The sequence below is a fragment of the Peromyscus californicus genome, unplaced genomic scaffold (genome assembly GCF_007827085.1).
Source record: "Peromyscus californicus insignis strain IS unplaced genomic scaffold, ASM782708v3 Scaffold_20__1_contigs__length_68692818, whole genome shotgun sequence".
NCBI lineage: Eukaryota > Metazoa > Chordata > Mammalia > Rodentia > Cricetidae > Peromyscus > Peromyscus californicus.
Window position 1 is genome coordinate 45,777,421 of NW_026294503.1, and position 14,474 is coordinate 45,791,894.

The 14,474-nt window shown below is 41.5% G+C and overlaps 1 protein-coding gene across 1 annotated transcript in view; it reads left to right on the top strand.

The window, feature by feature from the left end:
• Tnrc6b (trinucleotide repeat containing adaptor 6B) overlaps window positions 1-14,474 on the top strand; it is a 232,819-nt gene that overhangs the window by 205,429 nt on the left and 12,916 nt on the right. The window contains 4 exon segments of the mRNA XM_052748388.1: window positions 5,683-5,814; window positions 6,053-6,148; window positions 6,278-6,482; window positions 11,952-12,089. Coding sequence (XP_052604348.1) covers window positions 5,683-5,814; window positions 6,053-6,148; window positions 6,278-6,482; window positions 11,952-12,089 — 571 coding nt within the window.

Here is a 14,474-nt window from a genome sequence, read left to right on the forward strand (position 1 = left end):
CCTGGCAAACTCACAGAGATCCACCTGCCTCTGTCTCCCAAGTGCTGGGATTAAAGAGTGCTGGAATTAAAGATATGCACCACCACGCCCAGCTCATTCTTTGTTTTTGTTTTTTGTTTTGTTGTTGTTGTTGTTCTTTTATTTTAGGGTTTGGTTTTGGTTTTGGTTTTTTGAGACAGGGTCTCACTATAACCCTGACTGGCTTTAAAATCATAGAGATCCTCCTGCCTCTGCCTCCCCAGTGCTGGAATTAAAGGCATGTGCCACCACACCTTGGCAATGTTAATCACTATTAATGAATGTTTCATTAGATACATTTACCTTAATTTACTTAACACTCTTCCCCTTTTATTGAATATTGATTTGTTTCTGATTTTTTACTATTATAAGTAATCTTCAGAAAAATTTTTATACAAAAACCCTTCATCCATATTAGTTACTTTCTGTGTAGTGCAGTCTGGTCTTGAACTCATGATCCTCCTGCCTTACCCTCTCTAGTGCTAGGATCACAGGCATGGGTCTACATTATTTCTAAACTTAGTTGTCCAGAATGCAGTTGTTTTTTGTTGTTGTTGTTTGCTTTTTCGAGACAGGGTTTCTTTGTTTAGTGTTGGTGCCTGTCCTGGATCTCACTCTGTAGACCAGGTTGGCCTCGAACTCACAGAGATCCACCTGGCTCTGCCTCCTGAGTGCTGGGATTAAAGGCATGCGCCACCACAGCTCGGCTTCAGAATGTAGTTTTTGAGGTTATTTGTTTGTTTGTTTGTGGGTGGATTTTTTGTTTGTTTTGTTTTTAATTAAACATAGACAATGAGACTTAACATTTAACACTTACAAGGCTGGAAATGTTGTTCAGTGGTAGAAAGTTTACTCAGAGTGTGTGAGGCCCTAGGTTCTCTTCCCAGAACAGGAAAGAAGGGAGGGAGGGAGGGAGGGAGGGAGGGAGGGAGGGAGGGAGGGAGGAAGGAAGGAAGGAAGGACGGAAGGATGGATGGATTGATTGTTACAGCCTTTGTTTCTACAGTTGCCTTTCCCTCCATCATTGGGGTATTCAGAAAGTAATTCTGGTGGCTTTTGTTGTGCCTTTACATTTCCGCCATTTTGCACCTGCAATGTTTTGTTAAAGCCATATTGATTGCAGCAAGGTCTTCACTTTCTCCAGCTCAGCTGGAGACGAGGCTTTTAAGCCAGCATAATTAACTCCCCTCAATGGGAATAAACAAACCTGCACTTTAATTACTCTGTATTCTAGATTTGAACAGCTATTTGCTAAGAGCATAGTGGTGATGCTTTCTGGTCCTTTTGTAATTCATGGAAGGAGACACTATATCTGCAGTGTCTGCAGAGGCAAGGGTAAATAGAAAGAGTATAACTTTTTTTTTTTTTTTTTTTTTTTGGCTTTTCCAGACAGAGTTTCTCTATAACAACCCTGACTGTCCTAGAACTCACTCTGTAGACCAGGCTGTCCTTGAACTCAGAGAAATCCGCCTCCTGAGTGCTAGGATTAAAGGTGTGCACCACCACCACCCTAAGTATAACTCTTAAAGTAAAACTTTCAATTTAAGGAGCATGTGCAGTGGTGCAATGTAGATATAAGAATGTCTTATGTTGGTGTGCTTTTCTATATCTGGCCATCTTTAGTGTGTTATTAATTTTGCCTTTTCTTATTTTAGACAATGAAACCATATAGTGTATAGGAAAGAATATACAAAGCCAGATGGTGGTGGCACATGCTTTAATCCCAGCACTGAGGCCAGCCTGGTCTGCAGATTGAATTCCAGGATAGCCAGGGCTACACAAACCCTCTCTTGGGGAAAATGAAAGAGTATATACTGTATGTAGTATATAGGAAAATTGTAAAAGGTGTGTTCCACATACTTGTCATATACTGGGATGGGAGCCAAATCCCACAGGTGTGGTATGCTCATACTGTGCTATGAATTCAGCAGTTCAAAGAGAGATCAAATAAATTTTTAAGTTGGTTGGTAACACTCAGCATCACCAGTGTCTCTTAAGAGGATGGAGAGGAAGCAACCAACCTCACAGTAGAGTTGGTTGGGTAAACAGATAGGACTGAGATCATGGAAAAAATGAGTTGATGGGCCAAAAATATAGCAAGTCTGAACTTGACCAGATATTTCTAGACTACAAAGTGTTTTTTTAAAAAATAGTTGTTCATTCTTGAGGATGTTCAGAGGTGGTGACTTGAAATTAATAGAGGACTGCCAGATGTGGTAGCCCATGCCTTTAATCCCATCACTCAGGAGGCAGAGACAGGCGGATCTCCAACCTGGTCTACATGGTGAGTTCCAGGACAGCCAGGGCTGTGAGGAGAAATCCTGTCTCAAAACAAAACAAAAAAATTAATAGAGGACTGAGCCCTTTGACTTCGATCGAGGTGCTAAAGAAAGGTAAGATCAGAATACCTGATGGGAAAGCAGCGAATGGGGTACAGATGGGAGGTGAAATGAAGAGAGACGCGGAGATTAGAGCACAGACTAAGGCAGACATGAGAAGGGCCTTTAGAATTTGTTTCTGTGTGTGACTTAATTCCCCCTTCCTTTTTTTTTTTTTTTTTTTTTTTTTTTTTTTTTTGAGACAGGGTTTCTCTGTGTAGCTCAGTCTGTGTAGCTCAGGCCATCCTGAACTCCTTTGTAGACCACTCAGCCATGACTTAGTTCTTTCTTATACTAGTGTGTAGCACCTACTGGTGGTGACCAAGGAATGCTTCTATTGCTTTGTCTTAAGTAAGGTGGGGGTGGGGGTGGGGCTGGAAAGATTGCTCAGCAGCACTGCACTCATGGTGGTCATAGGATCTGCCACCTTCTTCAAACCTCCTTGGGCTCCTGCACGCACATGGTACACATACAAGTGTTTAGGTGCACACACATACATAAAAAGTAGTCTCCCACATGTTAGAATTAAAGGCCTGCACTACCAGGCTCAGCTCAAAGAGCCTTCTTTATTTAAAAACAAAAAAAGCCATTGTTGTTTGAATGTTAACGCAATATATCACCGCAGCCCATCCTGGTCTACAAAGCGTTCCAGGCCAGTCAGGACTATGCAGTGAGACCTTGCTTTAAAAACAAGAAAAAAAAAAAAAAAAAAAAGGAAGAATGAGAAGGAGGAGAAGTTGGAGTTCAGTGATAGAGTGTTTCATCCTTACTACCAAGGCAGGGTAGGACGACAACTAAAAATCAGGGGCTTATAACAAATTAAATCTTAGAGCAGAGAATGAATTTATAAAAAGAAAGTTAAATGTTAAGACATTTGTTTGGCTGATGAGTTTCAGGCTGGGCCAAAGTTTTAGTTGCATCCTCCTAGATTATCCTCCGAGCTACCTAGCAAGTTCTGCATTTCCTTCCATGGTCCCATGGGCCAGCAAAGTGGCAATAAGTAGACAAAAATTATTTGAAAATAACTTGGTAAATGATTCTTAAGTTAGAATAATAATGACAATGTGTTCATTTAATAAGCATTTATAGAGTATCTGCATGAAGATAAATGTAATAAATAAAATTAGAGACCCATTTGCATGGGTTCAGTATTACATTGTGGGTGGAACTAGGGTTGTGGCTCAGTAATAGAGCACTTGCCTGTCACTGATCCAGGCCTTGGGTTCGTTCTTCATCACTGCAAACGTAAAGAGAACTCAGGGAAGCAAAACATGTAAAATACTGCTGGTTCTGATTGGTACTGAGCTCTTGGTTGAATAGAGAGTTAAAATGTGATCACTAGAGAAACAGACCTGAGGCTTTGTTAGAAAATGTCTGGCTGGGCAGTGGTGGCGCACCTTTAATACCAGCACTTGGGAGGCAGAGGTAGGCAGATCTCTGTGAGTTCAAGACCAGCCTGGTCTACAAAGCATTCCAGGACAGGCACCAAACCTACACAGAGAAACCCTGTCTCAAAAGAAAAAAAAAAAAAAAGAAAATGTCTGACTTTAAGCAAAGTGCTTAGGGTTGGCTGCACCTACTCGAGACTGTACCTAGAAAATTACTTTCTGTTGTTGGTTCTGCATTGAGAAACAGAGGTGAAAGAAACAGGTGTGTTAGCTTGAAGGTGAGGGACTGGGGAATTCTGGTCTTGTCTCCTGAAGAACCATCCTGTGACATAAGAATGGATATTTCTGAAGTACATTTCTAAGTCTTTGGGATAGATTAACTCAGATGTCTCAAACAAAACATTGAGGTTTTTATTGGCTAGTTTAGTTGGTTAATTACTTTCTATTCCTGTTTTGGGGATAGGCAAATAAAATTCAAAAAGGTTAAATAAGGTACGTGTTCTGAGTCACACAGCTTAGAAATAATAGACACTGGGGTACATGCCTAGTCAGTCTGTCTCAAGCCCTAATATCAGTTTTATTTTTTATTTATTTTTTACTTACTTATTTATTTTGGTTTTTTGAGACAAGATTTCTCTGTGTAGCTGTGGTTGTCCTGGAATTAGCTCGGTACACCAGGCTGGCCTCAAATTCAGAGATCCCCGTGCCTCTGCCTCCGCCTCCTGAGTGCTAGGATTAAAGGTGTGTGCCACCACCGTCTGGCTTTTTTATTTTTATTTATTTATTTCTTTGTTTTGTTTTTTGTTTTTCGAGATAGGGTTTCTCTGTGGAACAGTCCTGGCTGTCTTGGAACTCACTTTGTAGACCAGGCTAGCCTGGAACTCACTGAGATTTACCTGCCTTTGCCTCCCAAGAGCTGGGATTAAAGGCATGTACCACCACCACCTGGCTTTTTTATTATTTTTAATGGGGGTCTCTATACATTGTCAGAGTGGCCCAGAATTCCAGGGCTCAGGAGATACATCTGCTTCTCAAGGAGTTGTGACAAAAAGACATATACTGCCTTGCCCCATTAACTCTAAGTAAGTTCTTAACCCCTAATCTGTGTGGAGGCTTTAGGGTTGTTCTCTATGGCCCTACTGACAGTGGTACCAAGATAAAAGTACAGGCAGACAGACCTTTAATCCCAGCATTCAGGAAGTAGAGAGGGCAAACCCCAATGAGGTTGAGGTCAGCCAAGGCAACATAGTAATAAGACCCTGTCTCCCCTGCCAAAAATACATACATACATACATACATACATACATACATACATACATACATACATATTCTTATTTGTATAGTAAGTGCTTTCTGGTAAGCAGTTTTTTTGTTTTGTTTTGTTTTGTTTTGTTTGGGGGGCTGTTAAGACAGGGTTTCTCTGAAGTAGCCCTGACTGTTCTGGAACTTGCTCTGTAGACCAGGCCACAGAGATCTGCCTGCCTCTGCCTCCAGAGTGCTGGGTTTAAAGGCATGTGCCACCACTCACAGCTTCTGGTAAGCATTTATTAGCTCTAAGCAGTTTATTGTGTTTCGCTGTATGGCATGTTTCCAATACTAATTTTTCAATTAGAGAAAAGCCATATTGTCATTAGATTTTTTTCTTAAAGATTTTTGTCCTGACTTAAAATTTCATCATTTTTTACTGCAGGAAATTAGAAAGTCTTAGGGGAGAATTAAAAGGGTCTTAAGAGCTTCCTAGCCCAGAGATAGATAACCACTGTGAGCACTGTTGCAGATAGTTCTCAAGAAGCTGACAGTGCACGCTTTAGAGCTAGCAAGTCTCTTTCACAGGAGCAAAAAAAGGGGGGGCATTATTTTGATAAATTCTAAGGATTTTCCCTCTGTCTTCTGGTTAGGTTTCTGCCTCAATGCTCAAGCAGTTCCCCAACAGTGGCCTGAATCCAGGTCTCTTTAATGTGGGGCCTCAGTTATCTCCTCAACAAATTGCCATGCTGAGCCAGCTTCCACAGATTCCCCAGTTTCAGTTGGTAAGTAGCATGTTTTGCTCCTGTTGCTAAAAAGGTTATTTGCTTCTCTTTCTTCCTTTGCATTCATTTCCTTCTCTTTGTCACTTTGTGTTCAAACTTTTATACAGATGATTAATTATGATTTAAAATTGATATATCAGTTTGGCCCTAACTATAGACTAGGAACTTGGTTATGGTGCTCTACATGCAGACTCTCCTGTCCGTCTCAGGAAGCTGCAGTTCCCTCATTGTTTTGTAGGCATGTCAGCTTCTCCTGCAGCAGCAGCAACAGCAGCAGTTGCTACAGAACCAGAGAAAGATTTCTCAAGCAGTGCGCCAGCAGCAAGAACAACAGGTGTGTGGGTGGGGAGGTGCCCTAGTGCTCTGGGTGAGGAACGGCTTTGGCTTAACGGCTGTTTTGGGGTACTGGCTTATCATCTGTCCATTTCTCTTGGGTCTTTCCTTAATGGATGCTGACCTGCAGCTGGCAAGGATGATGAGTGCTCTGCAGCAACAGCAGCAGCAACAGCAGCAGCAACAGCAACAACAACAGCGGCAGCCTAGCATGAAGCATTCGCCATCTCATCCTGTTGGGCCTAAGCCACATTTGGACAACATGGTACCCAACGCGCTGAATGTGGGACTCCCAGACCTTCAGACCAAAGGGCCAATCCCTGGATATGGTTCTGGTATGTTCTGTGTTGTGGCAAGTACTTAGTATAACATCTGCTTAGCCAATCCTGTGGTAGGGGTTGGCTTTACATTATCCTCCTTTGCTTTTTCCTTTTAATGTTATTTATTTTCTTTCAAAAACTTTTTTTTTTGAAGACAGGTGGTGGTGGCAGTGCATACCTTTAACCTCAGCACTCAGGAGACAGGAAAGGGTGTTGGATCCCTTGGAACTGAGTTACAGATGGTGGGAATCAAACTCTGGTCCTCTGGTAGAGTAGTCAGGACTATTGACTGCTAAGCTATCTCTCCAACTCCCCTCTATGTTTTTACAGTAGGTAATGGTATGTGGTACATGTCTGTAATTCCAGCACTGAGAAATGAAGACAGTTCTTGGTACTCACTGGTCACCTAGTTTAGCATAATCTGAACTCTGAGCCCAGGAAAGACCCTGTCTGTCATTTGAAAAAAGGTGGGTATCTCCTGAGGAACATACCAAAGGTTGACCCCTGACCCCCACATACACACTTGTTAGCATACACATGAACATCCATATAATCATTCATGGAATGCACAAACATATACATACAAGCCAATTAAGTATTTATATATCCTCTGAATGCTGCACATGGCTGAGGTTTTATCTATGAAAGTATGTACACGTTTAAGTGGTTCACTTCACTGATAAAGCTGCCTTCTCAAAATGTAAACTAAAATTTTAAGGCAATTTTTTTTAAATTAGTGGCTATGTATAGTGGCACATGCCTGTTATCTCAACACTTGGGGAACTAAGCCACAAGTATTGCAAGTTCAAGGCCAACCTGAGCTACATGGCAAGATGCTGAGTTTTCGTTTATTTAATTGTTTCTGTAATGGCATTTAGAATTTATGTTGGTAAAGAAGATACCAGTCCGAAAAAAGAAAAAAAAAGAGTGAGGAGATCTGCAATCTCTGTTCCTGGACCAACCCCTGATTGGACAGATGGGTGCTTCTGCCCTGACCTAGAAATTCCAGCTAGAGCTAAGAAGTAGTAAAGACTAGAGTGAGTGTCTTTTACCCTGGCAGTCTCAGCTTTCGCCAGCTGTCTTCTTACAGGTGATGTGAGAACTGACTTATACTCAGAATAGCCTCTCTGGAGCGAATACTTAATAAGCATAAAGCCTGGCTTCTGTTCTCCATGCTGGGAGGGAAAATAACCTTTTTTCCACTTGACATAGGACAGGCCCTCTCCTTCACTTGCCGTCTTCTCTGGGCTGTGGAAGGTCAATGTGGCCAGTCGAGGGAGCCTCTCTTAATGACTTAGGAAAGTACAGTGGTGACTTTGTTTTTTGTAAAAGGTGAGCTTGAGGGAAGAGGCTGGTTACTGTAGATGTGGAGGTGCTCTTATAACTTAATTAATCTGCTTTTATTAATCTACAATTTTACTATGTGGCTCAGTTACCTCTCCTCTATTCCATATGTCCAACTTGCTCCATGTCTCACTAGTGTCTCCATGCACCTATATTATTTCTCCTCTTCCTCTGTTTCCCTGGAAATCCCACCTATCCTCTCTTGACTAGCTGTTGGCTATTCAGCTCTTTATTAAACCAATCAGAAAGTACCTTGGCAAAGACACATGGCAAAGTCATAGTGTACAAAAAAGATTATCTCACAGCATTTCCCCCTTTTTGTCTAAATAAAAAGGAAAAGTTTTAACTCTAACATAGTAAAACTATATACAATAAGAACAATTATCAGGTATTGTCTAAATAAAAAGGAAAAGTTTTTTTACTCTAACAGTAAAACTATATACAATAAGGACAATTATCAGGTAAGAATTACATTCACAATGTCTAGTCCATATGTATTTGGCAAATTCAGAGAAAGTACTATATTATCTATCCTGTCTTAGTCTAAAGTTTATACCTATACCACTTTCTATCATAACTTATATTACCATCCTAAAAATATTTTTTTAGACCTTAAAACATCTTCTTAGGGGCTGGAGAGATGGCTCAAAGGTTAAGAGCACAGGCTGCTGTTCCAGAGGTCCTGAGTTCAATTCCCAGCAACCACATGGTGGCTCACAACCATCTAGGATGAGATCTGGTGCCCTCTTCTGGTGTGTAGGCATACATGCCGGAACTCTGCATACATAATAAATAAATAAATTTAAAAAAAAAAAAAAAAAACATCTTCTTAGATAAACAACTTAAGCTTTTATATTTCTCAACCTTTTAAACTTTACATCTCTTATGTAAGTTTCTTTTGTGAATTTGGTAACAAGAAAAACTATAACTGTCTATTCTTCAACCCCATCAGAGACCCAAGAAGCATATACTATTACCTGAATAAACAGGAAGTGCAGAGCAAGCAACTTCCGAAGCTATAGAAATGACAGAGACGACTGGCTGCCTGTATGTGTAGTCACCCAAGGTTCCTCTACAGCATTGGGGCATCCATCTTCGGCCTACAGGCCTAGAATATCTGGCAGACTTTTCAGTGAAGCAGAAATTTTGAAGGACTATTCTACCTTGTCTTGGCAAAGTTTGGTAGTCACCTTCTTTTGTGTCCTGCTTATTCAATTTGGACAGTATACTGTCAACAGTCGAGGCAAAGTCAGTTTCTTGCCCAGTGACCAGCTTTGCCACATTGAAAGCAAACTCCTTATGGAGATTCTTTGATGCCCATCATTCTTCTTTGTTTTTTTGTTTTTGTTTTTTCAAGTAGATTGGTGCTACCAGGAGCATACCTATCTCACTGTCATGAAAAGCCTTATGTTATTAAAATATCTTAAATGCCATATTTTGTAGGTCTCTGAAGTGTTTGAAGAACACCTATTTATCTTAGATATGTTTAACCTTGAAAACATATGTAACATGACTACAAGTTTGATTATTATAGATAACTAACTGCTAACCTGCATTTTTTTAATTATCCTAAAGAGTCTATAACAGTAGCTTTCAAGGACTAGAACTATACATTACATTTTTAAATGAGCTGCATAGGTACAGTACCTTAAATAAGAGTAGAAACATATATACAGCATGTTCCTAACCAAAAAATAACCTTAAATTTGTACCAATATACAAAAATCCATACCAATGTAAAATATTTGAGAGTAATAGTTTTTTTAAGTTTAAAAGTAGATTTAGTAATCTGTTTTTATCCTATCATTCCTGTATCCTCCATTTTTCTTTTCAGAAAGAGATCCTTGAATCCAACCTCCCTCGCTTAGTTTCCTCCCTTACCATGACCAGTGACAATTTGCAACCAACCCCCTAAATAATAATAAACATCCATAACCCCCAAAATGACCAGAAACTACCCATTCCACGTCTTGGGAATGTGAGTGTCATATTCTTAAAATTACTTCCTGCTGTCGGGGAGAGCAACAGCATCTTTAGGGGACCCTGAGAAAATAGAGATAATGGTCCAGTCCTGGGAGAGCTAGCTGTATCATTTGTTGTCCAGTCTCTGTGGAATGGGACAGTGCAGAACTTAGCTGAAGTCCTGACTAGAGTAGTCTGTGAAGCTAAACTTGTCTTCTTACTTCTTTGTCAAAAAGGACAATAGTGTTGAGTATGTAGCTCAGTGGTAGAATGCTGTCTCACAATGTGCAAGGCCATGAGTTGGATCCCCAGAACCACAGGGGAAAAAATAGCTATAATAGGTCTCTAGGTAAGAGCCAGTCTGTCTGAGGGACAAGCATTTGGAAGTCAAAGGTGGCTTTTTTATGTTTCAATGTACTTTGTTCTCACTACTTGTCCATACTCACCCAAGTACATGCCATTACTTGGGAAGAAAACTGACTTCCACAGCCAGAGCAGTATAGCTCAGTGATCCTGATGCTTTTACATACATGAGTAAAGAATCCATCAGGCCAGGATGTAGCTTAGTGGTAGAAGGTTTGCATGCTCAAGCTCTGGTTCATCTTTAGTATAACCGCTAAGCCCTCTCTTCAGTCCTTTATTTTGTGGTTTTTCAGGGCAGGGTTTCTCTGTGTAGCCCTGGCTGGCCTGGAACTCACAGAGATGCACCTGCCTCTGCTTTCAAAGTGCTCAGATTAAATCTAGCCACAACACCTGGCTAGATTTATCTAATTTTATTTAAATATTTAATGTTTTATTAATATTAAACATTATTTATAATATCTACACAGTATACCAGTATATATAATGGACCAGCAAGACAGCTCATTGAGTAGAAGTGCTGCCACCAAGCCTGACAACCTGCTTATGACGAGAGTTCACAAGTAGATAGAGGTCACCAGTGAGCGTCCCTTAGTGCAGCCAGCAGGGCATGGCCCACATCCTGGGGCCATACTAGGTACTATATGACAGCAAGAAGAGTCTTTACCCGTCAGAGGCGTGCCTGAGCATGTGTATGGGCTCCATGCAGTCTTCCACATTCGAGTCTTCTCTAATTTTCCTCTTACAGTTTTGGGTTATAGATTGACTCTGTGATGTCACTGTGTTGGCACTCAGTCCCCACATTTCCACTGAAGCAAATGCCCTCGTTAAGCTTCAGTAGGATCTGCTCTGTTCTTCCCTCTTCTAAGATTTATAACTCTTTGTTCTCTACACTGATACATCACAGAAAACTCAACAGCTTAAGTTCAATAGCATGAATTTTCTGAGTTTGAAAGACGTTTTAGAGCAACTTCTGAGAAAATGATTGTGTGAGGACAGCCTCCTCCCCTCCTCGTCATCTTTGCCAAAAGCAGCCTGAAGCTGCAGCACCTTGTGCTTTCCTTTCAAAGGCAGAAGTGCAGTGTGCAAGGAGCAACATGCTTAGGCCCCACGGACTCACAGACAGCCCTCTTCCTGCCCGTGCCCCTGTTCTCCAGTCCTGTTTTATTTCCATTGTAGAAGATAAGGTGGTTTGTTTTTATAATCTCCAGGCTGGAAAGATGGTTCAGAGTGTGTATTGCTCTTGCAGAGTACCTTAGATCAGGTCCCAGCACCCACAACTGCCTGTAACTTGAGCTCCAGCTCTGACACCCTTTTTCTGGCCTCCCGAAGGCATTCATACCCACACACAGATACACATAGTTAGAAATAAAATCTTTTTTAAAGTTCAACACTACTCACCACCCTCACCCTCCAAGCAAGCAGTTGGGCTACATTATAAATGTGTGGAGAAACAGGGTTATTATAGAAATAAGCAACATCTTAGGTGAAGGACAAGAAGGTGTCAGGTCCCCCTCCCCTGGTTTATGCATTCATAAAACCAAGCCAGACGCTACAATAAGCCCTGGGTTTCCAGCTCTAGCCTGGCTGGAAACCCAAAGCCTATTGACTGAGGTGGGGTGTTTTCTAGACAGGGTTTCTCTAACAGTCCTGGCTGTCCTAGAACTCGCTTTGTAGACCCACTAGCCTTGAACTCAGAGATCCACCTGCCTCTGCCTCCCAAGTGCTTGGATTAAAATTGTGTGCCACCACCCCTGGCCTTGGGTACTGGGTTTCTGATTTAAGAAACATACAGACATAATTGTGATCTCTTTCCAGGCTTCAGCTCTGGTGGCATGGACTATGGCATGGTTGGTGGCAAGGAGGCTGGGACTGAGTCTCGCTTCAAACAGTGGACCTCCATGATGGAAGGGCTGCCTTCTGTGGCCACACAAGAAGCCACCATGCACAAAAACGGTGAGAGAGCAGCCCCTGTTACCAGCAGGATCTTCTGATCCCTACTCAGGCCTTGAACAAATATCCTGCATGTTTTGTTGGCTTTGTATGTGTATTTGTGTTTTCTTTTTAAGACTGGGTCTTTCTTTGTTTCCCAGGCTGACCTGAAACTCCCAGAAATCCGCCTGCCTCAGCCTCCACAATGCTGACATTAAAGGCATGTCCCACCACACTTTAAGGTAGTATCTCAGGGAGGCTTGGTATGTAATCCTACCACTCAGGAGGCAGAAGCAGGTGGATCTCGGTGAGTTCTAGTCAAGCAAGTACCAGGCCGACTGGAGTTACATAAGACCTTGTCTCAAAAAAATTCTTTAGTTAAATAAATGAATAATTGCGGGTTTTTCTTGTAGCTCATTCTGGCCTTAAACTCAAAAAAGTCCTGCTGCCTTAGTCTCCTATGTACTGAGGTTACCAGTGTATACCACCATGCCTTCCTTTGTGGTTTTTTTAAACTCTGTTGTATCTGCATATTGTGGCTGCATGTATATCTGTGCACCACATGTATGCAGTGCCCTCAGAGGCCAAGAGAGGGTTTTAGATTGCTGGGGCCTGGAGTTAAGATGGTTGTGAGCCTCCAGGCAGTGGTGGCACATGCCTTTAATCCCAGCACTCCCGGAGGCAGAGGCAGGCGGATCTCTGAGTTCGAGGCCAGCCTGGTCTACAGAGCGATATCCAGGACAGGCACCAAAACTACACAGAGAAACCCTGTCTTGGGATGGGGGTGGGGGACATGGCTGTAAGCTACCGTACAAGGTGCTGGGAGTCAAACCATGCCCTATAGAAGAGCAGCCAGTTCTCTTAACTACTGAGCCATCTCTCTAAGCCCCCCTTTTGTAGCTTTTTGAAGCACAGAACTTTAGCTTTTGCTCATCAGTCTCTTGATATTTTTCCAAAGTTTATGATCACCTATCAGAGAAAGATTAGGTCTGCAAATCATATTACACGGTATTTAAAAGGTTCTAATTACTTTTGATGGCATAATGTCCCACTTATCATGGGATTGAGATAATAGTTATGAACTTAGGCACCCATAAGATTAAAACCCTATTAAAGTAGCTGAGAGAACGGAATCCTCTTGTTGAGGTTTTGGTTTGTTGTTTTGGTTTGGTTTGGTTTGGTTGTTTTCTGAGACAGGGTCTTGCTAAGAATTTGTAGTTCATGCTCTGTGTTTTTTGAGAGATTGGAGATCGGTATCAGATTTTTTAAAAACTCCTGCCCTAAACTGGGTATAGTTGTGCATACAAATTAAAGACCAGCTTGAGCTACATAGTTGAAGCCTATACTGGGATACATAGTAAAACCCTGTCTTAGAAAAAGAAGAAATGTCCCTAATCTCCAAAAGATACCTAGCAGAAGAGAATTCATAAGAAGTGGGGTTTTTCCTGGGCCCCTTGTTCTTTGTGAATTAGTGTCCTGCCTGGACAGCATTGGAGTTGTATTTTGAGTGAGGATTAGCCTTGCCTGTCCATAATTTTCTTTTAAGGGTTTCTCCATTTCCCTAGAAGAAAGATAAGAGGTCTGGACCTTCTGTCAGCCTTCAGTGCATTGTTTGTTTCCTTTGTCAATATTTCACTTGGACTCAGAGTTGTCCCCATGAGAGTCAATGTAAACAAGTGTCTGGTTGTTCTTGCAGCAGAGCCCTGGCAGGCTTAGCCCAGCCAGTTCATTCGGCCTGCAGCCTTCCAGGTTTCCATTATAAACCCTCCTTAATAAGCCCATTATAAAACCTCTTTAGTAATCCCATCCAGAGACTGGGGAAGGAGCCACCCAGAGCTCTCTGCCTACCCTTCTAAACATGATCAAAATCAAGAATAATTTATTGAAATTATGAAATCAGTTTTATGGACTGAGTAACCCTAGTCCTGTGTCATCCATAGCTCTGGGCACTTTCACAGCTCCCTTTGGCTAGTGATTTACCAGGTCTGGATAATAAATACAAAATGGCATGTGAGAAGATATCTCAGACATACAGTGTCCTCTCTCCTCATCAGAGAATATGGTGTTTTCCCCATTTCCTTAGCAATCCTCAAGATAACTGAGCTTTTCATTTTCCACTACCTCACTGCACTGTGCCTCTGAACCAGATTTCTGTCACTGTCCTCAGAAAAGTAAATGTCCTCTTAGCAGAGAGTGGAGACAATTTTTCTAATATTCCTTTTAGTCCAAACCAAACAGATTGCTTTATTCAATATTTATACAAGCATTTTAATACATTATCCTGCAAATGTTTTTATGTGTTCATGATCCCCACTCTAAGACTATGTCAAATGAGTGACAGACTCTATGAGAACTTCATTTGGGAAATAAGGAAATAGTCTACTATAGGCTCCTGAATTTTTAGTTAAA